The 27,176-nt window shown below is 39.0% G+C and overlaps 1 protein-coding gene across 2 annotated transcripts in view; it reads left to right on the forward strand.

Annotated features, from left to right (window-relative positions):
• The first annotated feature begins 6,329 nt into the window (after positions 1–6,329).
• MLLT3 (myeloid/lymphoid or mixed-lineage leukemia (trithorax homolog, Drosophila); translocated to, 3) overlaps positions 6,330–27,176 on the forward strand; it is a 427,197-nt gene continuing 406,350 nt past the window's right edge. Inside the window, exons 1-2 of one of the 2 annotated variants that reach the window (XM_006864467.1) lie at positions 6,330–6,341; positions 7,753–7,933. In XM_006864467.1, coding sequence (XP_006864529.1) covers positions 6,330–6,341; positions 7,753–7,933 — 193 coding nt within the window. Of the gene's footprint in view, positions 6,342–7,623; positions 7,934–27,176 lie in introns of those variants that run through there. The other variant, XM_006864466.1, reaches the window with a different exon arrangement.

Below are 27,176 nucleotides of genomic sequence, written 5' to 3' on the forward strand. Positions count from 1 at the left end.
AATTTCATACATTTAAAACCTAGAAAGTAAGACTTGAAAAGATATAATTGTTGTTAAATGTCATCCAGGTGGCTCAGATTCATAGTGACCACATACAACATTTACCAGGCTGTGAATCTGTGTGAGAGCAGAAAGCCTCATTTTTCTCCCCTAGAGTGACGGGTGAGCTTGAACTGCCAACCTTGTGGTCTGCAGTGCAGTGCTTATCATACACAGCTACCGCACTACTCAAAGACATACATGGACTAAAAGATAAACTTTCTTTGAGAAAAAAAGCTATGAATGAAAACTGACAAGTATAGGCCATTGTGTACATTATGCATTGTTTTGCTGTGGTTTTTTAAAGTGCTTCTAACAGGAGTCCTCATGGGACACTATAGGATAAACACCGGGCCGCAAGGTCAGTTTGAACTGCAAACTCACCAGCTGCTCCTTGGAAACCCTATACAGTCTCCATGAGTCAGAACCTATGGTCCTCAACAAGGTTCCATGTTCATAAGCCTAGTAGGTTGTTTTTAAATTTTTACCAAATTAGACAAAATACAGAGTTTATGATTTTTGGATAAAGTAATTCTTTTAAGTCCCTCATTCATTATGTGGCAATACAAAATTCAAAACAGGAACAAAAACCCCAAGTTCGCTTCCACTGTTTTGATTCCAACTCATAATGACCTATGCAGGGTTTCTGAGACTATAAGATTTGATGGACAGTTAGTGGCTCAATGCCTAACCCACAATACTACCATGGCTCCTTGATATGTACACTACTGTTGCTGTTGTTAAGTACTGTAGTTTCTGATCATGTTGTTGTTGAATGCTGTTGAGTCAGTTTTGACTCATGGCAACTCTGTATAGGTTTCTGAGAGTGTCAATTGTTGAGGGAGCGGCAAGCCTCATCTTTCTCCCACTGAGCAACTGGCCCACCTTGTGGTTCGCAGTCTAGTGCTTGTCCTCTAGAGTCATAGTGCTCCCTTTCTGACCATAGCCACCCAGTTTAGGGGTTCCAATAAGCAACTGGTGGATTTGAACTCTAGACCTTAGGATTAGTAGTCCAGTGCTTATCTTCCAGTCCCACATTAGGGCTCCTTATATATGCATGTTGTTGTTGTTAAGTGCCATGGAGTCAGTTCCCACTCATAGTGACCCAGTATAGGATTTCAGAGGAGCAGCTGGTGGGTTTGAACTGCTAACCCTGAGGTTCAAACCAACCTTGCGGTCTAGTGCTTATCCTGTAGCACCACACTAGGACTCCATATATGTGCATTGATGAGGTGAAATGATTATTGCATTGTTATAAACAAACAGAATTTCTACTTGAAATCAAATATGTAAAATCATTATGGAAAGAAAAATGGAAAATCATGCCATTTCTTCCAAAGACATTCCAGAAATACATAAAGACATAGTAAGACAGTCTACTGTTTAGATCAATTGCTTTACAGCAAGCCATTTCAATTTAACATCTATTTTAGGAAGATATTTTCAGTCACACTATACCAACAGACTCTCAATATTTATTATATATATATGTATATATAAATACACATTGTTATATAACATCCTTGATTGATTTTTAGGCCTTGAAATGCTATTTATTAAATTAGTCTAGAGTCCATGGAATGAATAAATTATTACCGTACAGACACTCATATCTTTAGAAAGTGTAAGTGCATTGCTTAAATTACTTTCAGGGAATAATTTACACACTAAGAGTCTCTGTGGTTAAAAAAGTCTGTATATTTCTTTTATCTGGAAATAGTCCTAGACTAGGTGCTTAAGTGGATATCACAATGGTTTTTTTTAATTTTTTCAAAGCAGTAATGATTCTGACTATTGGAGGGTTTCTAACACACTGTTACAGAATCCTGAATTAAATATCAAAATGTAATACTTTGAAGAAAAAATTTCCATAAGAAAATTGGAGATAGTTTTAGCTGAGAAATATGCTTATGATATTAAAGAGGCTTAATATACCATTTTTCATTGTAAGAGGCTTTTTTTCTCGCCTTATAAAGGAGCTCTGGTAGCGGCGTAGTGGTTACAAATCGAGCTGTGAACCTTTTAAGCTCAGCAGTTCGAAATTATCAGCTGTTCGGCGGGAGAAAGATTTACAGCCTCAGAAAACCTGTACAGGGTCACTATGTATGAATCGGAACCAACTCCATGGCACATAACCACCACCACCACCACCATACAGCAGCCGTAAGGTGGATATACAAAACACTTTCGATCAAGGAAAAAGAAATTAAGAATTGGTGCTACTGCAAAAATGATATGTTGGGGTTTTGTTGATGTTGTTTTTAGTATTAAAAGATGGAAGTAAGGGCAATGACTCCTAGCTTCCAATCTTGTGTCATGGTTTTACTCGTCCTTGGGCTTTTTGCTTCCAAGTCTACGCTGCTTTCTTATGTGTGATACGCATCTCTATTGCAAACTCAGGTACCACATAATTAAAAAAAATATGGTTTGGTGAAACTTCTTTCCTGGACTGGGTTGTAAGCTCTGTGGCAGTAGGAATTCTGTGATTCTTCACTCTTAGGGCCTAACTGTGTGCCTGGCACATGGAATGAGTATAAAATGGTATTTGGTGAAAGAACATACGGAGGAAGTACATACAAAAATACAACATTATGGATGGGGGCAAAGTCTTTTTTCGGAGTCTTAATTTTTGAAAACTATCTTTTTAGTGTTTGTCCCAAATCTAGTCTTTTCCATTCATGGTCTTCTTTCTGCAAAAATCCATACAGCAGTAGACAGACAACAATTACTTTTTATTTATTGCATTTTTTAGTTTGTTTGTACATCAATAATCAATTACAACAAAAAAAGAATTAACTGCTCTATCACTCTCTAATTATTCCTTAAAAGTTCTAATTATGTTTTACCAGAAATATCCAAGCCAGCCTCAACTTCTGAACTACACAAAACATTCGCAACTAAAAATCCTTGAGTCAAATGATTGCAGATGTGGAGCTAATAGTAGAGAGAGATCAGAAGTTAAGAAGATGACTCAGATGTTCTTTTCTTTCTTTCTTTTTTTTTTTTTTATATGAAGAGGTTAATTGTTTTTGTTTTTACCTTTCAACATTAAACAAATGCTATGGTATGTGTTTTGGTGGCATAATTGGAAAGATTATTTTATTACTTATTATTTCCATTGTTTACATTTATCTTTGGTTTTTGTAGTTAGCCCTGGGGAAGTCTGTCTTAAAATTTGCAATACATTTTCTATACTTTCATTGTCAAGTACCCAAAAGTTTGTTTCTCACATTTGTAATCATTTAAAGGGTGAAGATCTCAAGATAGTCTTGACATTAAATTGATTTACTGGTATTCCTGTTTTGATTCCTCTTAATTAATAACTGCTGGTGATTTACAGTCTCTGAAACTTTATATAGGGTCCCTATGAGTGGAATCTACTCCATACCAGTGGGTGTGGTTTGGCTGGCTATAATAGGTTATATATAATAAATGGAAAGACCAGCATTAATTTCTTTGCCCATAAATTTCGTCTAGAATATTCAGAAGGCGCTCTGGTAGTGTAATGGTTACGAATCGGGCTGCTAATCTCAAACTCAGCAGTTCGAAACTACCAGCTGTTACGCGGGAGAAAGATGAGGCTTTCTGCTCCTGTAAAGGTTTACAGCCTCGGAAACCCTGTACAGGGTCACTATGAGTCGGAATCGACTCCAAGGCACACAACAACAACAATTCAGAACTGCATTTTCTTTCCTTTTTATTCTCTACTCCTGGTCTTTCTGTTGTTAAAGAGGCCAGATAAGGAAGTCCGTGGAAGGGCTCGGTGCGCCATCTACTGATGCAATCTACACTTCCAGGATCTGAATATTAGAAACCACCTTCCATCTAAAAAGTATTTGAGAACCGAGAAGTGGGTTCGGAATTTTTGGCTTATCTGTGATTGCTGCAATAAATCGGAATTCCACAAACACATAGTTCAAAAAGTGATTTAAGTCCTTCCGCATGTGTGTAAATTACATAGGGAGCCCCCAAAGCCCCCTCTTAGCATTGAAAAAAGTTAGCTAAACACTGAAATCAACTCCAACTGGGAATCCCCTTGTTTTCCATTTGTGTTCTGGGGCTACACTAGATGCCTAAAGGCTTCAAAGGAAAGACTTTACTAATGGTGGTGCATCCAGAAAACCATCAGTTTCCAGTCTTATCATTCTAGAGGTCTTCTCTCCAATTTGATTATTTTACCAAAAGTTTAATAAGGCACAACAAGTAGGTCGTGACGTGAACATAGTCTTTACACATACATATTCAGACACACTTACGCCCGCAAGATGTTTATGCATCTCTTGTACACGGGTATCACTTGAGAAATTTTAGCAGTTGTACTTGGATTAAAATGTTTTCCTTCTCAATCGTTTTCTCCACTGTATGAGAATCCATGCAAATAGGGAGATGGGGGAGGGCAGTACTAGTTTTAAAGGTTCATACTACCTGAGTTGGAGGCTTGCTGGATTGGAAATTAAAGTTGGCCCCAGGTGGTCCAATGTGGTTTCCATGATCTTTTTGTAAGGAGATGACAGAACCAAAAATTAACAGCCAGGACCCGGAATGACCAGGTAACCTTACCGCAATTCAGTTCGTCTCAATTCAAGGGCTGAGGAAATATGCTTTCGTGGATTTAAGAAAAAGAGGAAAGAAAGAAAGTTGAGGCAAAAAAAGAGAGAAGCCAATAAAGAAGGAAGGCAGGAAGAGAGGAAGGGCCTAGAAAAAGTTGGGATGTAAGGGAAGACGGTAATACAATGAAAAATAAAGATGGCAAAAAAGGTAAGAGTAGGAAAATGCAAGGCTCTTTAAATAAGAAGGAAAGCCACACCCCTCTTTCACTTTCAAATCAAGTCTCAATTTTATCCGTTGCCTTGGTAAAGGTTGTTTACGTTTCTAGATGAAACTAGTCAATTACTCCTTCCCCGCCCCACGCGTGGCCGCGCTGCTCCGTTCGAGCCACAGAGACCAAACACAACCCGAGGGGGTGTGGGGCATTCGCAGAAGGGCGCAGGGAACACGCCTGCGACTAGTTTTCACTCGGGAGTTTAACTGGATTAATAAATAGCCAGATATGGATTACATAGGCTGTCACCAATTCGCCTAAAGATTATAATCCAATGTATGCATATGGAGTCAGTATAACCTTTATCTGATATTTTAAGTCTCCCAGTGCCCCCACGTCCTCAGAGGACAATCCACGTTCTGAAGCAACCCAGGAGACTGTTAGGAAGAAAACAACTCCACGCTTGGTCCCGGAGGGTTTGTACCATGTACTCCCAGGAGTCTTGCCTTCACCTGGCCTCCGTTTTGTGAAGCCTCCCAACTGGGGATTACTAACCCAGAAGATGCTCCCTTGGAAGGAAATGGCATTCTTCTCCCTTGTTCATTTCATTTTACATTTTTGGTGGCGAAGGCAGCAGGGCGGGGAATGGGGGTGATAGGCGGGTGCTTGTGAAAGGGCTGGGACGGGGGATTGTTGCGAATTAAAAGTCTCAGGGATTTCTATTCTGATACTTGCTAATAAGGGTAACAGTTCTCTCTCTTTAAACAAGCTTGTTTGTGAGTTCTTGCCTTTTCAGTGCAAGCAAACAAGCAAATACGTGGAAGAAAGTGAAAGACCTCCCCCCCCCCCCCCCATGCACACACACCGGAGCGAAATAACTAACGCCACTTGATTTCACACCCTTCTGCTGCTGCCGGGGGCTCTAGCAGTGGCTACATTCCAGCAGTTTTAATCCGTTTTTTATTGTAGGACCAGCGGAGTTTACTCAGGGGCTGGGATGGCTCCCCAGCTGGCCGCTTTCCCCCTCAGACGTCCCCTCTCCGCCTCGCTCCTCATTTCCCCCCACCCCCAGCAGGAACCTGTTACTTTAAGCGCCGCGTTCCTCGGTGGCGGTGCGGGCCGCCGGGGTTTCGGGACGAGGCCTGTGATTGGCTCTTTCGAGCTCCCCCTGGTTCGCTCTCTCGGCCTCCCCGCGCGCTCCGCCCCGCCCGCGCGCCCTCCCTCCGCCCCGTGAGGCTCAGAGCCCGGGTGTCAGGCGCCACAGCGCATGCTCCGGAATCTCATCTTCTGGCCCTGGAGCTGCTGCTGCTGCTTTTGCTTTTGGGGCTGAGTTTAATAAGCGAGCGAGTGAGCGAGCGAGCGAGCGAGCGCGGGGGGGAAAAAAAGGCAGAGAATGTCCGCCATCTACCCTCCGTTCCTGGGCGCGCTCTCATTCATAGCAACCTCTTCATGAATTACAGCTGAGAGGGGGCGGGGGCGGGGGAGGGGGGACCACACAACACCCCAGCAAACCTCCGGGCCCCCAGGCATGGCTAACTCGGTAAGTACATGCAAAGATAATAATAAAAGACCCCCTCCTTCCCTCCCTCGCCCCGCGCCGCCGTCGCCGCCGCAGCCCAGACAGCGCCAGCGCTCCGCGGTTCCAATTAGAGAAAGGTTGGTACGGTTTGCAGGGAGCTGCCGCTTCTCCCTCCGCCGCCTCTTTCCTCCCTCGCCCCCCTCCCGGCGCGCACACACTCACACACACTCACACACTCGCCCCGCCACCCCCCGCGCCTCCCTCCCTCCGCGCCTCTCTTTGCGATCGCAAGAAGCGCACACACTCGCTCTCGCTCACACGCGCGCACTCGCACACCCTCACCCTCGGTGGAAGGAGGCGAATAATAACAGCCATATTTCAGCCGCCGCCGCCGCCGGGAGCCGCGGGCACAGTCCGGGGACGCGGCGAGCAGCCTCGGCGGCCGCACCTCCGCGAAACGCCGTGGCCGCGACCATGGTGCGTTCTTCGCGGCGCGCGTGCGAGCGGGAGTGTGCGGGCTGACAGCGGCGGGGAGCACGCAACTTTGCCCCCGCGCCGGGCGCAGCGCAGCCGAGGTTCGGCGCCGCTCCGCCCGCCGCGCTGCCTGGCTGCAGCTTATTTTGGGGGGGAAGTGGGAGGTACTTTGGGGCCACTTTGGCTCTTGGAAGTGTGTGGCGGGGGCTCTGGGCGGCTGGTCTCGTCGTTCGCGGGGGGCTTTTTCAATGGGGGCATGGGCGCTTTAAGTTATGAATGCCTCGGCGTGTTTCCTTGCGGGCGTGTGTTTGTGTGTGGCTGTGTGTACGTGTTTGTGACGATGTCTCGTTTTTTGTGGTGCACGAGCCCAGGGTAGGAGCCCGGGAGTTTGTGCCCATCAGCAGAGGTTGCCTGTAGTTTCCATTCCGCCTGGCACAGCGCTCCACACGCACGCACACACACACGTACACAAAGACTTCCTCGGCGTGTGCCTGTCGCCGCGGTACTTTCTGGGAGGGGGATCGTCAGAACCCCCCCTCACCCAGCCAGGTCCCTGCCACCTCCCCTCCCACGCGGGGAAACCGCCTCGTTGTCGTCTCCTAATTGTCTTCTAATTTGTTTCCGATGCATTTGTTGTCGTGCTTGTCGTGGCTAAGGGTGCTCTACCACCCCCCCTCCACCAGCCCGGACCCCCTTCGCGGCCGGGTAATATAGGGGGTGACATTCCGTTACAATCCGGCCGGTGTGGCTGCTGGGCCCGAGGCGGGGCCGGCCGGGCGGGATGCCGCAGGGGGTGTGGGGTTTGCGCGCCCACGCGCGTGGAACGTGGATGCACAGGGCATCGTCGTTTCCTTTTATGTGCGTTTCAAGGAGGAGGAAAAAAAAATGTCAGGCGCAATGTTCAGTGCCGCACGGCCGCCTTCCTGTTGTTCACTGTCTCTCCTCCCCTTGCCCGCAGTGTGCCGTGCAGGTGAAGCTGGAGCTGGGGCACCGCGCCCAGGTGCGGAAGAAACCCACGGTGGAGGGCTTCACCCACGACTGGATGGTGTTCGTGCGCGGACCGGAGCACAGTAACATTCAGCACTTTGTGGAGAAAGTCGTCTTCCACTTGCACGAAAGCTTTCCTAGGCCAAAAAGAGGTAGGGCTCGAATACAAAAGGGACTTGATTTAAAAAAAAAAAAAAAAAAATGTCCTGTCTTGCACTGGAAACAATCGCTGGGCCTGGGCGGTCCCCCGGCCCGCCCCCCCTGCTCCCCTCGCCGAGCTGGCTTGCGGAGCTTCGGGACCCGGGTGCGCGACAACGGAACGGGCTGCTGCCTCCGCGCGCGCCTTGGGCTCGGTGAAAGTCACCGCGGAGAAAGGACTGTCAGGTGTCGCGTGTTTATTCATCCCCAGCCAGCCCTCGCCGGTCCTCTGGGGTTAGCCGCGGTATCTGTGGGAAAGGTGCAATTAGTTGTTGGGTTTTTGTAGGTGTGGGGATTGATTGGGGTTGGAGGCAATAAACAGTTTGTGCCTTTTCTCCCAGAGAAATTGAGATTTACCTGTGTTGTTAAAAATAATGCATTGGATGTAGTTATTGTTTCATCTTGACAAGTCGACTGTTGTAAGGGTCTCTTCTGCATTTCTGTCTGTGTAGGAGGCATTGGGTAGCAGCTGCCATAGACTTTTTGTGTTAGACAATTCCCCCCACTTCTCTCTGTCAGGATTTAAAACTGGAGATTTTATTCGTCCTTGACCCTCAATAGCATTTGATTGCACGTTATATTTCCAGCAGGATTCCCATGTGTCTGAGAGGTCCTTGGGAAGGTCTAAGCAAAGTTTCAGAAGGTGGTGTTCGCCCGCCTTCTGCTTAATCCTTTCCACCTTGTTATCTACTTTGCATAATCCTGTTTAGTTTCTGTGGTCCCAAACATTTTCCATACAGGGCAAAAGAGTTTTGGCGAAAAGAGAAATGGACTGTCATTTACAACGATATTTACAGGGGGTTCTTGCAACCCGGATTTCAGTTTCCTTCCACCTTTGAGAAGCTACTGTCTGGTTGTTTTAGTTTGATTAGAGGAGGTAACATTCAAATACAATAAGGTGCTTTGTTTGTGAGTAGGTTTATTTATCTAAGTCTCAACACAATGGTTAGCAGTTATCTTCCATTTGATCTGTAATCTTTATTGGCATCTAGAACTCCTGCAGTTTCTTAGAGCAACATCATAATAAATCTATTCTGCTTAGAGCTACGTGGAAATTATTGAACATTCAGAAGCTGACTAAAGAAAGAAATGGTGTGCGTCTTGTCTCAGAGGTGGCAGAGGTTTGTGTTGATGCTTATTTTTGTTTCCATCATAAAATAAGTAGGATTGTGATTTTTGTCTTTAGTGGTTTGTCTTGTCACTCCCCTTGAAAACGTGAGCAGTTGAATTTGAATGGGCCCATGAGTAGGAATACATCACTTATGGGGATTTTTTTTTTTTTTTTAGGTTTTATTGGAGAGTTTTATGTTATATATATATATATATATATCTCCAAAGATATTATACTTCGTATTTTCTTAAAGCTGAGTATTGTTAGGTTTTTGTCACTGGCCAAGGCTGGGTTTGATTCGTTTTGGAATCTCTGTCTTTTCCATGTGTCTATAGAGCCACTGCAGAGTTTCAACAAAAGAAACCACCTTCTAAGATCCTGCTGTATCCACTGTTACAACTATTTGCCCACTCTTCACTTCAATGAAATACGCTTAATAAAAAAAGCAATATTTATTGTGTTAGGACAATTAACTCCATTGGCAGAAGCTGTTGCTCTTAAGGTAACTTTGTTTAGGTCCCCTTACAATCAACAAATTGGCATTATGGGAATTAAAGATGATCAACCTCTTCCATATTTCACAGCTGTTTCTCTGATTTGGTGGGTGTGTGCAGTGACTGGTTCCCTTTATTTCCCATACTTAATGATTTTCTGTCCAGCCTGAGGGAACTCAAGGGTACTGCCCACACAGCTCACACCTGAGAGCTGTTGCTAGGCGTGGTAAGCTGGGACTTGATAACAGTGATTGCTTCTCAGACTACTCTCCTGAGAGATGTCTGCTTGCTGTTTGAACTCTGCAGTTTTTATTCTCAACTGTGAAGTTTCTTTTTATGCAGCTTGTAAGCCATTGTTTTAAAATGTTTATTTTTGGATTTTTATTTGTATGTGTGCTTTCCATGATGTGACAAGTCCTGGGAAAAATGCCAGCTTACATAGCCCAAGAGAGACCTTGTCATACTGTAATTACACATGATTCAAATCACAGGAGACTGTTTCTCTGTTCATTGGCAATAGTTAGTTGTAAGTTCAAGCAACACCAAACATGTCACTTAATCCTAGTACTTGAAAAAAAAATGATTGTTACTGCTTTATAGGATCTTTCAAAATGACAAGAATAAATACTAAGTAAGAATGGCAATTCTTATTTAGTATTTAATAAATACTAAATAAGATGGCACCTAACAACAACAACAAGAATGGCAAACATTTCTAAGTTTACTTGTATACCTTGGTGTAGGTACTATGTTTACTATATTGTTGACCTATCAGTGATGGGGTAAAATTTTACCCATTGAAAATGGGAGGAACTGCAAAAGTGCCCTCATGAAAAATCTGAGCTACAAAATATTTGAAAAGAAACTTGTGTGCTCTCAATTACTGTAATAACTTACATTATATATAAACCACAAACTGAACTACTTGGTCTTGAGTTGATTCTACCTCCTAGGACCATGTAGGATGGAATAGAACTGTCTGTACACCGGGTTCCCAAGACTATAAATATTTACGTACACGAACGCTTACAACTTTCTTTGGAGGATCAGTTGGTGGGTTTGAACCATTGATCTAATAATACCTTACTGCCAGCACCGCCAGTGCCCCTTTACACCATATACCGTTGCTGGTAAACAGACAAATCTAGCTTAGCTGGAAAGATGGATGGGGTCTTTAGTTTCATAATTCTTTGGTTTAAAAAAGTGAATTGATTTTTCAGGTTGATTTCCTTTGTTTCACAGTAATTTTATGAGAACTTGTAAAGGACGAAATTACAGTATTTTCAACTTGTTGCCTAATGAGAATTACGTATACCATTTTCGAATTGAACTAATTGGATTTGAATTAATGAGGTTTTACTCTGCAATGAAGATGTGTGGGAGACTATCATTTAAAAACTACTAGCACCAAGTCCTAGAAAAGAGACTCTCATGAAATAATGAAGCCCAGAATACACATTAGCTGTTACAGAATAGGTAGAACATGATGCATTTTAAAACTATCTACCTGCAAAAAAAGTCCGTATCTTACATATTAGTACCAAAGATTTATAATACTTTGATATGACTGAAAGAAATGGTCATACTAAAAACATTTCATTTCAAATGTTAATATTTTCATTTCTAGACTGTTAAGTTTGAGCAACTTTCTTTCCAGTTATAGCCATCCTTAATCTTGCAATCTGTTCCATTGACATTTATGATATAAAATCTGTTGCTTATTATTTTATGCAAGCTAATTTGGCCACTGGTATGATTTGATAGCTTTTTATTTGAAGCCTTTGTCCTTTTAATGGGCAGATAAAGCATAATAAATCAACACTTACATCTCCATTCTAATTTAAGTGTTCAAGCCCAGCTTTACTGCTTGGTTTTGATTTGTATTAAATGGGTCTTAAGAAATAATGTGGAAAGCTTTTTATCAGAGTATCTGATATTTGAAGGTTAATATTTATGCAGCAAGGAGCTCCGGTAGTGTAGTGGTTATGAATCGGGCTGCGAACCTTAAGGTCAGCAGTTTGGAACTACTAGCTGTTCCGCGGGAGAAAGACGAGGCTTTCTGCTCTCGTAAAGATTTCCAGCCTCAGAAACCCTGTTCAGGGTCACTGTGAGTAGGTTCCAACTCCATGGTACGTAACCACCACCACCATTTATGCACCAGACATATTTTCTCTTTAGACCTCTAATGACAACGAAGAGGAAAATGAAGATGGGTAGTTATACTGACACCATCCAGGGAGGCCTCTAGGAGTTTTGTCCAGTTCTAAATGGAATTCAGATGACCAGTGAGAACAATTTCATTACTTGGCATTTTGAAGTAACAGAAACCCTAATTGCCCCTAGCCTTTAGAAGCTAACTATTGGGGGGGGCTCTTGTGTTGTGGGAATGCACACTGGGCATGAACTTTTCTTAGAGGGCATTTGCCAGAAATCATTAACATTCTTAATACTTGGACCCTTTGACCTAGCAATTCCATTTCTAGGAATTTTCCTACAGATACAGCTTCACAAGTACATAAAGATACAGCATACAAATATTTTTTGAGATTGTCTTTGTGGTAGCAGAGTTTTGGAAGCAAGCCATATAGCGTACTACAACTGTGTACCTTTCGATGATGATGGTCCATAGAAAAGAGGCAAATGTCTTTATAGGTATAAGAAGACGTTTAAGGTGTACAAAGTGAAGTAAAACCAGTAGCTACATCACTGTGATTCCATTTTAAACATTTATACAGAGAAAATGTATATTTGTGTGTATAGAAAAATAAGCTGTAGAAAAGTGAACACCAAATTCTTTCCAATACTTTTCTTTCATGGAGGCTTGTATTAATGTGAGACTGCTTTTGTATGTAGCTTTTGATTAAATAAATGTTAAATTGATATATTCAAAACAGTACAATAGGCATGCTGTTTTGAGATGGAAAGACTAGTAAGAATAAAGAAGCAATATAGACTGTTGTCCTTTTAACAGGAGGAGTCCTGGTGTGGCGACATAGGATAAGCACTGGATTGCTAATTGTAGGGTTGGCAGTTCAAACCCAAAAGCTGCTCCACAGAAACCCTATATAGGCTCTCTGTGAGTCGGAACCAGCTTAATGGCACTTAGGAACAACAAGAAGCATATAACTAACAGAAAGGGATCTTTAATCATCTTGGCTAGAAATTGTTATGTAATGATAAGGAGGAGTTTGGGATATGACAGACTTATTCAAATGCTGACTTAAGGGACACATTATAACAAGTTACTTCTTTATTTTCTCATTAATGTTATGGGAGTGATGTAGATACAGCCATTGCCTCATAAATTGAGGATTCAATATGAGTCAGTCATTTTAAACTTACTAGTCTTAAGACCCCTGTACACTCTTAAAAATTGAGGCTTCTCAAAAGTTCTATGTAAAACCAACCCAGATGGGCTGTCATTGAGTCAGTTCTGATTCATAGCTACTTTGGGTTTCCAAGACTGTAAATCTTAACTGAAGCAGACAACTTCATCTTTCTCCCTCAGAGTGTAGCTGGGGGGGTTCGAACTGCTAACCTTGTATGTAGCAGCCCAAATGAATAGCCCTGTAGTTAATATTAAAGGAGCTCTGGTAGCGTAGTGGTTACAAATCAGGCTACGAACCACGAGGTCAGCAGTTTGAAACTACCAGCTGTTCCTGCAGGAGAAAGAAGAGGCTTTCTGCTCCCGTAAAGATTTACAGCCTCGGAAACCCTGTACCAGGGTCACTATGAGTTGAACCAACTCCATGGCACATAACCATTACCATAGTTACTATTGGCTGTATTTGAAATTATAAACAAAGTATTAACTTTGTTTAAGAAAATAACAATAGTCCTGTTACATGTTAACACATAAATAACATCCTAATGAAAGATTCTAAAACAAAACAAAAATAGTGGCAAGTATGGCATTATTTTACATTTTTGTAAATTCAATGTCTGTTTTAATAGAAAACAAATAGATTTTACTCTCTGTATATTCATCCTTTAATGTTATCATATGCCATGTAACATCTGGAAAACTCTACCTCTGGAAAACTTAGGAGAGAATGAGAAAAGAGCAGATAACATCTTAGGAGTTGTTATGACACTAGTTTAACTTTGTCAATCTCCTGAAAAGTTCTAGAGGACGGTAGGAGTCCCCAGATTGTACTTGAGAACCTCTGATATAAAAATATTCTGTATACTATCTGGCACAGAGAAATTGCCTAATAAATGGGAGCAAAAAAAGTTTTAATTACTGTTGCAAATAAAAACACTCACTAAATGGAAGGGGAAAGGTAAACCTTTTCGAGGTATTTGCATGATTAAATTACATTGTAACAGTTTTCTAACATTCAGTAAAGGATGCTTCAAATTTGTGGTCTAACTGAATTTATTTATAGTTAACATCATTGTCTGTTTTATGCTACAGTATCTGTGTTGTTGGAAAGGTCTTTTGCATCCATTATTTTAGTTATTCTCTGTAGCGCTACTACTTTGTGAGCCAAGGTTATCAATTGGTTTGATAATTTTACCTTGAAAATTCTGTTATTTCTCTTGGTCCTTTGATTTTCCTTTCAGTGAGTCTTTTGTGAGGCAAGCTTGGTGTCCCTCGCCTTTTTTTTTCTGTTTTTCATAACAGATGATACCCACTGCTTACCACAGTTTCTACAGTTCTAAGATGCAGAACCTTCCTTGTTTTTGACCTCCTAGTGGTCTGGGAGTCCTGGTGTGGCATTGTAGGGTAAACACTGGACTACTTACCACAAGAACAGCTGCTCAAACCTTAGTAGGATCAAACTAGTGTCTTTCTTTGGAAACCCATACAAGGTTGCTGTGAGTCAGAACCAAATTGATGGCACTTTACAACAACAACAACAACAACAGTGTGGTCTGGGTGTCTTCAAGAGAGAACTTGGAAAGCCTTGAAGGAAGGGTGGGGGTCAGAGGAAGTGTTAATTAAAAAAATTATACTAATCTCATCAATTGGTAAGTGCCATTGAGTTGGTTCTGACCCATAGTGACCCTGTAAAGGAGCAGTCCATTGCTTATCTTACAGTACCACACCAGGACTCCAATTTCATAAGTAAGAATCTGAATTTGAACTTTAATTGATAAGATTTTAGGATACTTTCGATCCTTGAAACAAACTGTTTCATGCTATCCTAAAAAGAATACTGTAGAATGCTTTATTTTTCCCTTGTTTTTTATACTTCTTCTGTGGTAGACTAAGCGCTGGACTGCAAGGTCAGTGGTTCAAACCCACCGGCCACTCCTTGGAAACAAGGTTGCTATGAGTGGAAATTGACTCCAAGGCACTTAACAACAACCCTTTAAAGAAGTAGCTACCATTGTGGAAAGAGAAATACTCTGACCTCAGTTATAAAAATGAGTATTCTTTTAAAACATTTTGTTTTGGGTGTTTGTGTTCATTTGTGGCCAGTCTCTCATCTTTCTCATACCACATATTTTAATGCTTGAATTTTAAATTTTTAATTATTTTGTGATTCTCCTAATTTCTTGTTTGTTGTGCTACATATATTAACTGATATAATGGGGACTTTATACGTTTTTTGCTAAAAAAAAAAAGTTGTGGTTATAGATATTGGAGAAATTGAGAAACTAAATTGTGCACTTATACATTGTAGCCTTTCTGAAGAATTGTTGTTAACTGCCATTGAGTCAGTTCCGACCCATAGCAACCCTGAACAGGGTTTCCGAGGCTGTAAATCTTTATGGGAGCAGAAAGACTCATCTTTCTCCCGTGGAACAGCTGGTAGTTTCGAACTGCTGACCTTGCAGTTCACACCCGATTCGTAACCACTATGCTACCAGAGCTCCTTAGCATATTCTAATTTTACATGCAATTGAAAATGATTTCACCCTAATTTATATATATGTTCATTATAGAAATAATCATCATACAGAAATAAAAATAAATTAATCTGAAATACTCTACATATAATCATAATATCTTGGCGTCTTTATATAGACATGAATATTGACTATACATATAAATATTAACAATGTTAGTTCAGTGAAGTATTTTATAATTCTTACTATAACACATTTTTAGGAGTTGGGGATGTTAAAACACACAAGAACATTCTTACTTTCATGGAATATTCCTAAGTTTCAGAATTTTATGGCATTACATTGAATATAGATTTATTATAATTTATTTGGACATTTAGACTGTTCCCAGTTTTAATTTCTACTGAATGATGATCTAAATAGGATTCTTGATGTTCACTTTTATGGCTTTTCCAGTAATTTCATTATGTTAAATTTCCAAAAGGGGGATAATTGAGTCAAAAGGTATATAGATCTTAAATTTTGATATATATTACAAAATTGTCCTCCAGGAAAGATGAATCAGTTGATACTTTCCCAGCCATTAGGGGGATGTACATTTCCCCACAATGTTGCCAATGCTAGAAATTAAAAAGATAAAAAAAAACCCAACTTTGCCAATCTGCTAGCTGAAAAGATATTGTTTTTATATGCATTTATATTTCCTTAGTAATGCCATGTGTCCATATATCTTTTTTATATATGCATTACTTTTTTTTGTCTTTTGTGTTGTATCTTTGCAGTAATTCATGGCCTTCAAAAAAATTTTCTCTATGATAAAAAGTACAGGAAAATTCAAACAATGATAAAGCAAACATTCAAGCCCCCACTTCCAAGTTTGAACACACATTTACATTTAATCATATTTAGTTTTGATTTAGGACTTAAATATTAAAGATGTGGCTTAAAGTTTATAATGCTTGCCCTACTTTCCTTGTGTCTCTTCAAATTTTCTTCCATTCTATTTACGTACATTTGCACACTTATATTGCTGCAAATAGTAGTATATTCGGACTTAATATGAAGAGTATTCTACTGGATGAATATTTTATCCCATTGATATATAATTCAAATACCATAAATGTCACCCTTCTGACATAAGTAAGTGCTTTTAGCATGTTGACAAGGCTATGGATCCATCATCACTATTTAGGTCCAAAACATTTTTCTGTATAACTTTTTTTTTTGTGTGTGTGTGTATAACTTTCTTTTTCCTCCAGTCATTGTTTTCGGACTGATCCACATTTCATCTGTGGAGAGCTAGTGGATTCCCTTTAGTTTAATGTATCCTGTGTTTTATTTTTCTGTTAGAAAATATTTAAGTCATTTTAAGTTTCATGCAGTAAATTCTCCTTGTACCTGTTAACAGAACAAGAGTTTGAATATTAATGGAAGAAGAGTTTGAAGAACTAGAATGTTAGTTGTTCATCTGTGGTGGTGTTGTTAAAGTACCATGGAGTGGGTTCAGACTCATAGCGACCCTTCATAAAGTTTTCCAGGAATGGCTGGTGGATTTGTACTGCTGACCTCGAGGTTAGCAGTCTAGTGCTTATCCTTTAGCGCCACACCAGGACTCCTGTTGGACTATTGTTGTTGTTGTTAGTTGCAGTCAAGTTGGTACTGACTCATAGCGACCTTGCATATGGTTTTCAAGGAGCAGCTAGTGAGCTTAAACTGCCAATCTTGCAGTTCAGAATGCCCTCGTAGTCTAGTGCATTAACCCACAGTGCCACACCAGGACACCCATTTTGGACTATGGGCATGTACATTTTTATCTGTATTAGACTTTGTCAAATTGCTCTCTAAAGTAGTTATGACACTTCATATTCTAAGCGTCTGGGAATGAGTGCCATTTCTCTACATCCTTGCTCATATTACATATTTTAAGATTTCTTAAATTTGGTATTTGGTTGAAGTGTGGTATCTTTTTATTTTCTCTGATTCTTGTAGGGGCTGAACATTTTGTGTGTATATTGTTGAAGTGCATGTCCTTTTTGGTGACTTCTAGTTTACATGTTAGAAAACAAATACACTATAGGGGAGTTTTATTCTTATTTGTTGGAATCCTGGTGTGGCACTGTGAGTTAATGCATCAGACTGCGCAAAGCCGTTTGAACAGCAAAGTTGGCAGTTCAAGCTCACCAATTTCTCCTCAGAAACTCTATACAGGGCTGCTATGGGTCCACACTGCAAAGCCGTTTGAACTGCAAGGTTGGCAGTTCAAGCTCACCAGCTTCTCCTCGGAAACCCTATACAGTGCAGCTATGGGTCGACACTGACTCGAAGCAACAACAACAACAATCCTTTCTTATTTGTATTGAAAAATATCTTGTTCCTTTTTATTTTTCTCATAACCTAGGTTAGGAGAGGAGTCCTGGGGTGGTGCTATACGGTAAGCACTGGATTGCTAACCACAAAGTCAGTGGTTCAGACCCGTGAAACCACTCCTTGGAAACTGTACAGTACTCGGTGGCACTAATCTTTTAAAAAAACATTAGGCTTTGTAAGTTTTGCCATATACAACTTTTTAATTATGTCAGATTTATCTTTTTTATTTTGTTTTCCTTTCTGGTTTTCGGTTCTTGTTTAAAAGTATAATTTGTGGGCGTGGTAATGTGCTTGCGCAGCAGACTTTCTGTTTACAGGATACAGTGGAAGGTCTGTGGGAGATGTCAATTACAGACAGGCGATCCTGTCTTCAGGGTCCTTGCGTCTACGTTGACTCTCTCATTTTACTTTTAATCAGAAGTCTAGAAATGCGGAGTGATCTTGCATGTAAACACAATGAGTCACAAGTGTGCTCGTGCAAAGATAGCTTTAATAATAAATGGTGGTGAATGTTTACTTTTAAAACATTGAGTAAATATTCACTTCTACTACCACACAAATGTTCAGCAACAACTGCTTTTGTAGACAGGATCTAGGATTTAATTAAGTGGTGGCAACTGTGGTAAGTGCTGTTTAAAAGGTAAAAGTTTTAAACAGCCTAGCTACTTTCAAGTGAAATCAAATTCACCTATGGATTTATTTTAAAATTTGGAAAAAATGCTGCTGCATGGTGTGTCCCCCTAATATTTTGAGCCTATTTCCCTTCATGGACCAGACTGCAGTTTCTTCAGGAAGAAGAGTATTGTTTTAAGAAATAGTGCAGAGTAACCTAATACTTCTAATTTTAAATGTGTCAAGTGTGCAGTGGTTGGGACTGAAAAGATGCCATTATCATTGAATTTCTGAAAAAAGAAGGCTAGTGTTGGGGTGTGATTTACTTGGTATGTAGCAGTTAATAATGAAGTATTTGGATAAAATCAATGTACCATCACTTTTCATTAAAGGAAATTGTGGCTTATCTTTAACTTTATTCTGAGTTGCAGACTGTTGTTGATATAAGTGATCATAAAAAATATCAATTGAATTTAATTAGAGTTATTTACCCATGTAAGAACATTGATATTCTCAGAGTCAGATGTTTTGTTTTAAAATAAAATAATTACTTGAGGTTAAACAAGATCTTTTTCTTTGTTTGCTCCAGCAGAAATCATTAGTTAGTAATTTTAGGTCAATTGTTGTCAAGAAAGGAAAATATTCATGAACAGTTGGTAAAAATACTAGTTATTAAGGTATTAGATTCTTGAGTAAGGAAATTTACTTGACTCTTAATTAATGTTTCTGGTTACAAATTTAGTATGCGTACAGTGAGTGGTATCACTAAGGTTGGAGTCTCCCAGTGTGGTAACTCATTGGTATTATCTCCCTATCCCAGTGGACCTCCTCCCATACCAGACCGTACAGAATCCTTGTTGTTTGTTGTTCTAGTGTTGTTGAGATGGTTCCAACTCATAACAACTTTGTACAGGGTTTCCGAGAAATGACTGGTGAGTTTGAACCACTAACCTAGTAGTTTAAACCGACCTTATGGTCAAGTGCTTATCCTACAGCACCACACCAGGACTCCATAACTCTAATTATGAAGTATAAATTAAAGAAAAAGGAGAAACTCAAAAAAGGTTTCCACTCCATTACTGCTAAAGTTGTAATTCAATGTAGAAAAGATTCTATAAAACAATTTTATTGTCAGTATTCATAGAACCTAAGAAATATTGCATTTAAGCCATTTGCAATGATATCACGTATTATTTTATGGTTAAAATTGATTAGGAACATTGCTGAGGATGAGTTTGAACCATAAGGCTGGTGGCTCAAACTCACCAGCCGCTCCTTGGAAACCCTATCCAGGGTCACTATGAGTTGAAACTGACTCAGTTTATGTAACAACAACAACAACAACAACAACAGAGTTATTGATAGAGATTCACAAACACTAATTACCACAGAACTCTAGCTAAGACACAAGAAAATTTGACAAAATCAGCGACTTTAAGAACAAACTATAAAAACACCTGCATCTGCGAAACAACAGCTGAATACTTGCAGTGTATGCAAAGTCATGTGATTAGAGGCATCATTGTAATTGGGTAATCATGACAGCCCTGGCCAGAGTGCATTAGAAAAGTTCCAAAGTAAATTCGCATACAGATTTTAGTCTTATACGTTATCAATACATGTAAGGTTGGCTTATAAGAATGCTTTTGTTGTTATAACTAACTGTAGAGATATTTTGTTTAAAATAATACATTTCTTCTGAGACGCCCCTAAATCTTATGGCCACTCATTTTGATGTTGCCCTCTCTGACAGTGTCACCTGGTGCGGTTCACACCTCCCACAATACCCCACTCCCTCCTAGTAACACCACTGTCTGCATGGGATCTTGTTATTTTTGTGGATGTGTTTACGGCTCCTCCTCCCCACCCAGTAGGAGTGGTGTTAGGGAGGCAACTAGTGTGATTATTTCTGTTCATTCTAATAAAAAAAATTTAAATTTGAATATTTAAACGCAAGGTTCATTGTAGGCGCATTGTTGTCTTCTGTACCATCCCCAAATAATCTATCAATGTGAGTTGTAGATGAGAGCTTTCTTTTAATTGAATAAATATTCTTCTGTTTTGTTTTACAAAGAATGCTTTTCTTCATTGGATTTTCTTTCCTGTTTCTGTATTACAGGCAGTTGTGTAAAATGCCTCAGTTAAAAAAATGTGAGTTTGGGCTGTTGGAGTTTGGTTGTCTGTAGGGAATGGTGATGGTGGTTATGTGTCACTGAGTCAGTTCTGACTCATAAGGACCTGTATAGGATTTCTGAGGCTCATCTAACTGATAGATTCAAACTGCTGACCTTTCAGGTAGCAGCCCAGCTCATAATCCACTACGCTACCAGAGCTCCATTGGAAGTGAATAGGTTATTCCCAATGCTGACATACATAGTTCCCCATTGTCTTATCAGAGGTGCTTACTGTGTGATTTTTCCTATGTATGCCCAACATGATAATGGGTGGGGAGGTACTATCTTTATGTGCTGAATGCATGTGATCTGTTTCAATTAGACTAGCACTTACCTTTCCTTGTATATGTATCTGATAGTTCCTCTTGAATTACAATGAAGTCATGTATCAGATGGGAGTGGAACCTGTATTTTCACCGTTGGTATTACTGATACTTGAAGTCTATGTTCCAGACACTGCAAGTTTTTGGCAGCAACATAATATAAAGGCAGATAACTGCAAGTCAGAAAAAGGGTTTTAGATTCCCTGACTTTTAGTGGTGAATTATTACTCAGTGTTCTGAAATTCATTTTTTCTCTGCTTCTAATAAGTGACTTTGTTTTAATAGAACTACCAGTTGAATTTAGCAGGTAACATTATGAGTGCTAAGAATCACATTTTCTAAAATGTGTTTTAATTTATGTAATAGGCAAACATTTTAAATTTCCTCATTTTTTTCTTTCGCTTTCTTTAGATACTTTTTCAAAATTTCAGGGACTTAGCCGGCTCTGTCTTTTTTTCTTTTTTTTAACTACCTAATCTATGTACTACAACTAGCGTTTTAGTTTTAAAAATAGGAGTCAGATATTCCAGTAACCAGTAAGAATGGAATTTAGCAATGCAGCAGAAAGGGCCCTGGCCCAGGACTTAAAAGTGATACATTTGGACTCAGTAAACTCTGTGGACTTCTCCAGCATTAAAAAAAAAATTTTTTTCCCCAAAGCGTAAGTCCTTTACTTGTCCTTAATTTAGTATTTTCATAATGACAATGAGATAATAACTAACAATTTTAAGTATCAACTCTATTGGTTATTATAGTAGACATTAGGTAGACTGCTATATTAGTTGTTTTACTCTTAGAGCTAGTAGTCTGAGGGTAAAATGTTTTGGAGAAAATGTTGACATAACCATGAGTCTATTGGAATCTTCTCCTTATGTTAATAAAGGAACCCTAGTGGCACAGTGGTTAAGCGCTCAGCTACACACAGAAAGGTTAGTGTTTCAAATTCACCATCCCCTCCATGGGAGAAGAATGTGGTGGTCCATAAAGCTTACAGTTTACAGAACCCTTATGGAGCAAAGTCTACTGTGTCCTATAAGGTCACGTGGGTCAGACGTGGTGACAAGGCTTTGGTTTTCTGGTGTGATGCGTGGACAGTGAAACAGGTAAAAAGACTACCTATAGTAACAGGCAAGAATTAATTGGGCAATTCATAAGTGATTACGTTTTGGTAATGAAAAGTTAACCTTTTATCATACTGTTACCATTTATACCAATTATCAACAATGGCATGCAGGTTGGGGCATTCCAGGAACCCAAAAGGTCCTGTGTTTCTATATGGAACTTCTTCCTCAAACACAGTGCTTGACGGCATCATTACATCATTGGCTTTTCCACAAAAACCTGCTAGTTTATTGTGTGTGTGTGTGTTTTTTTTTTCCATGTAACATAGACCAGCCTTTGACATTTTGTCACCTAATTTGCTTTTTTAAAGACTCACTTGCCAGACAATTATTTGTGGAGCATAATATTTGTGGAATTGGACCTATATAATCAAGTAAATAGGTCAGAGAAAAGTAAGTTGAATCTTGATTTCCTAATATACTTGCACGGTTTTCTGTTTAATAATTCAGATATTTAATTGAACTTGTTTTGAAAAGCAAATCCCCTTCTGCTACTCTGTTGCAATATGCTGCATAACTTTTAGGGTAAAGAAAAAATTTTCCAGTTATAATTCCAACTTGCTAAGGGAATCATCAAATGTCTGACCAGAGCCAAGGATTTAATTTATACAAAGATACACAAATGCAGAAAATCGAGGTAGAGGAGCAAATAGTTGAGAGTTTTCTTATATTTTAAAGACTGTATATTAACTTGTAGTTACATGTTCCTTGACATAGTTATCTATCTGTGTAGGCTTGTGTTTTGGATTATAATCATCATTGATAGAGCCTGTTTTCTTTATACCAGAATGGCCAGAATTGTTCATTTTCACCCATAGTTTGGGAATTGTGTGACTTTGCTCTGTAATGGGTAGTGAAGAGGACTTAACAGTATATCTGTGAAGAGATGGGAAGAGAATGCGATAGCAAAATGTTTACAGATATTATCTCTGGGAGGTAATTATTATTGTCATCATTAAACCTTGATTTTTTTTCAAGCTTTCTTGAATGGCAAATATTAATTACACGAACAAGTTTACAGTAAACATGTTAGTTTTTTTTAAACAGTGTTCTCCTTTGGAGCATAAACAGGAATATCTTCCCCAGGGAACATTTTCATATTTTGTCATTAGAAATTTCAGCTATGGTATCATATTGAATGTTTTCCTTTAATGCTACTTTGTATGCATAGATGTGTCATAACTTGGTTGTAAGCTTAAATAGAATATGTGTAGATCATGTTCTTATCTTTGTAATTATTAATGAATGCTAGCGTTCCAGTGTTGAAGTTGTAGAACTAATGAGATTAAACTGATTTATGAGTGTATAATTCATGTAAGATATTCTTTGTAAGAGAAGGACAATTAGATTTTAATATCTCAGTAAGTGTACATTTTAGAGAATTTAATGAATGTTGGAAAAGTTTTTACCTTTTTTTTTCTTATGGTGTTTTAATGAAGATAACTGTTAATGAATTAATATGCTTATCTTGATGTATAGTGTTAGAAACTTTTTGGAGCCTGCATCTGACTTTTTAAAAATGAACTACAAATGATAGGACTCTAATCATGCTATTAAATATATGGTGGTGATATTAGGAATATATAGAATCTATGATTTCAATTCTCATTTGTGGGTCTTTGTAGATGATTTGGAAGTTAAATATGAAATTATATATTTGTACCCCAAACCAGGCAAAAATAATACAGTGGGAGTAAGAAAAGAAGACATGGTCCCTTTTTGGCTATAGTTGATGCATAACTGCATAAATATAATTTTTAAAATACTAAAATAGTTTTGATATTTTGTATATAATCTAGAAAAATAACTGAAGCCTCTTAAAAATGAAAATTAATATGTAACTTCTTGTTATATACGTTGCAAATAGACTGATAAGATTTTCCCTTAAACACAATTAAAGAAATTATTTCTGCAAAATAAGGGTAATAGTTTAAGTTATCCTCAAAGATCTTTTTGGAATCTAAAAGTTTTTGATTGAGTCCAAGGTATTATGATGTATGGAAAAGTGTCTTTGCCTATTTAAACACTTAAATTCAGACACTAAAATGTTGCTGTGCCCTCATGCATAGTAAAATGATATGTAAAATAAAAATAAATGTATGCTTCCCCGTTGGCATTAGATGCTTTTACAAAATTCATAAGCTGTATTTAGCCAAATTAACTCCACCTTACAATGTTTGTTAAATATAAAACTGATGTTTATGATCTGGGTGTTTTCTTTATCAGCTACTTGAATAAAATTGCCACTTTTAAGTTGTTCTTGCTAGCATGTGGTATAACATCATTTTCCATAGACTTAGTTGTGCTGATAAATTTTTATTTAATTATTTCTGCTACTTTTGTGTGAATTCTAAGTGGTGATCATAATGGCCTGGGTTCCCTTCTTTTGGATTCAAGTATATGGACAAGAAAAAGGGAAATATGTTTTCTGGCATCAGGATGAAGCTCACAATATGTACTAACCATTTTTATTGTTAATTTATATTGATGTAAAATAAAGTGTTTTTATGGTTTGATTTTTTAATTCTAATGCTTCAGGGAACAAATTAAAGTCTTGAGAGTGTGAACATTAGGAATGCCTGGTTTGAATATGGCAGAATGTTTGAGATTCCAAATTTGGTACTAAAATATATGTATAGCATTTTTTATAGGACAGACAAAACTCTAGTAGATGAAGCTAGTATCTAAATAGCCCTTATTTGGCACATGTAAAGTGAGAGCATGTTTTTCAGTAAAAGGGGAACTAAAGGACAAGGTGTTCTCTGCTTTGGAGACTTGTAAAGACCTCAGACTTTTCTTTATGTTATTGTAGAAAGACATTATTTTTGCTTTGGCGTGCTTAAAACTAAAGGGCAAATGATCCAAAAAGAATAATCTTGAAATTCAATAGCAAGAAAACTACTTGACATTGTGGGCTGGAGGCCAGCAAACATGGTGCTTTCATTGAATGCGTGGGAAATGGGGCAGGCCTGGAATTTAAAGAGACAGGGTGCAGTACCCTAGAAAAGAAAAGCCCTCCTGTATGATGTGCTTACTTGGATTGGAAAAGGAAAAAAACAACAACAACAACTTTAAAGTTTTCTCTAAAGCATCATTATTGGATCAGCTTTTTTAAGTCATTGCAGGAAACTGAGTAAAGTTTTCCTAACTCCACCTCCCATCTCCTAAGCCATCTTCTTGTGTCTGAAATTGGTGCCAAGTTAAAATTGTTTATAACAGAGGAGAAGCAGCTTTTCAAATAAAAGTACTTTGTAGCCTGTTCAAATGGAGTATAATGTAATTCCTTCTGAAATTGAGCACTTATTACTTTGTTTGCGTAGCTGTGTCAAAGTGGGGGTGGATGGAGGCGTGGGGACACTACAGGCATCTCTGATTTAGAAATGACTGTAGTTCCTGTGTTTGAGTTTTCCTCCCCCATCCACTCATGAATCTCCCCTCCTCCAACCCCCCACAATCCCACAATAAAATAGTATTTAAAAGACTTGAATAACCAGTCCTATGTACCAGCTTCTTGCTCAAGGCAAATAATGTTGTACTATTTTCAATGGGTGGTCTTGAATCTCCATGGGAGATTTTACAGGCATCGGGCTCCAAGACCCACTAAGTGTATTACATTGAACATAACTAGTTAAACTCTCGAGCCATGGAGAATATCCAGAGATCGTTTTTCATTTTTGAATCTCTACCATTAATTACTTGCAAGCCCATTATTTAATTTTATTTGAAGAGTTTATGGTTTAAATCCCCAAAAGTGCAGCATGTTAACCCAGTGTTCGGGGTTTACTTTTTAAAACAAGTGAGCCATTCATAAATATGTCAATTCAGGAATTTCCAATTGTGTGTGTCTTTTAATTCGTCGCTTTTGCCTTGTTTTTCTCCTTTGGGAAACCCACACCTAGTGGTCATTTTCAGATGTTAAATAGATGATGCCACATTTCTGCTACCTGAGATCATGTAAAATGATAGCATACATTTGTGGTCAGAAAGTACATAAAATAGTTTATAAATAGTGTCTTATACCTATGGCATATGGTGTAAATGTATATGTCAGTCTGGAATTTAAAATGCTTTGATCCAATTCTTTGTAGCAGTAGGCAGCATTGAATATTATAACTTATATGTTGGATTAAAAGTATCCTTAAAAATTGCCTGTTAGGGAATTTTACTTGAATCAAACAATTACAAATCAAGGAATTACAGCTCCTTACACATCTAGCATGGAAACTGGAAACTGGTGCAGTAATGCAGCTTGGTGTCTTTCTGTTGTGCTTCTTACCACACTGGTTGGCTCATTGATTTAATTACTTTATTTCCTTATTCACATTCTTAAAGAAATTGATTTATAAAGAATGTTGCATTACTATTGAAAATATTAATTGTAATACATAAATAGTTGTTGTTGTCAAGTACCCAGGAGTCAGTTCTGAATCATAGTGATCCTATATGGGGGTTTCTGAGGCTTCAAAGCTTTGTAGTAACAGAAAGCCTCGTTTTTTCTCCTGTGAAGCAGCTGGTGGGCTTGAACTGCCCTGTGGTTCACAGTCCAGTGCTTATCCTGATTTTTTGTTGTTGTTAAGTGCTGTTGAGTCAGTTCTGACCTATAGTGACCCTGTATAGGGTTTCCAAGGAGTGGCTGGTGGGTTTGAACCATTGATCTTGCAGTTCAAACTGACCTTGAGCATTATCCTACAATCATCACACCAGGATTATCTGAAATGGCATTGCTGCTCACAAACTAGTTGAGAAAAACTTAAGAGTAGGTATCTCAGATACATTGGTAATAACTGGATGATGCTATATGATGAGAAAACTTTTTTTTTTTTTTTAATAATAAAAGAAAAGCCAATGTAACAGTTTCAGGTAGAAAATTGGAATCCTTCAGGAATTGAGTGTATTTCTTTTCTAAGAGTCACTATGCAGTTCTAGGTCTATGTATAAAATTGTATGATTCCCTGAAGTTTTCTTTACTAATTATTAATATACTCGCAGAGATTCATGAATCAGTGGTTTGCTGCAATGCCTGTTTGCCTCCTTTGAAGAGCTGAAGAGTTGTCCAGTCACTTTTATAAGTGGGTCTGAAGAAGTGATAGCCATCCGAAGTTTAGCGTAGTGGTTACGAATCGGGCTGCGAACCTTAATGTCAGCGGTTCGAAACTACCAGCCGCTCCGCGGGAGAAAGATGAGGCTTTCTACTCC

Source organism: Chrysochloris asiatica, unplaced genomic scaffold (assembly GCF_000296735.1).
Source record: "Chrysochloris asiatica unplaced genomic scaffold, ChrAsi1.0 scaffold00065, whole genome shotgun sequence".
NCBI lineage: Eukaryota > Metazoa > Chordata > Mammalia > Afrosoricida > Chrysochloridae > Chrysochloris > Chrysochloris asiatica.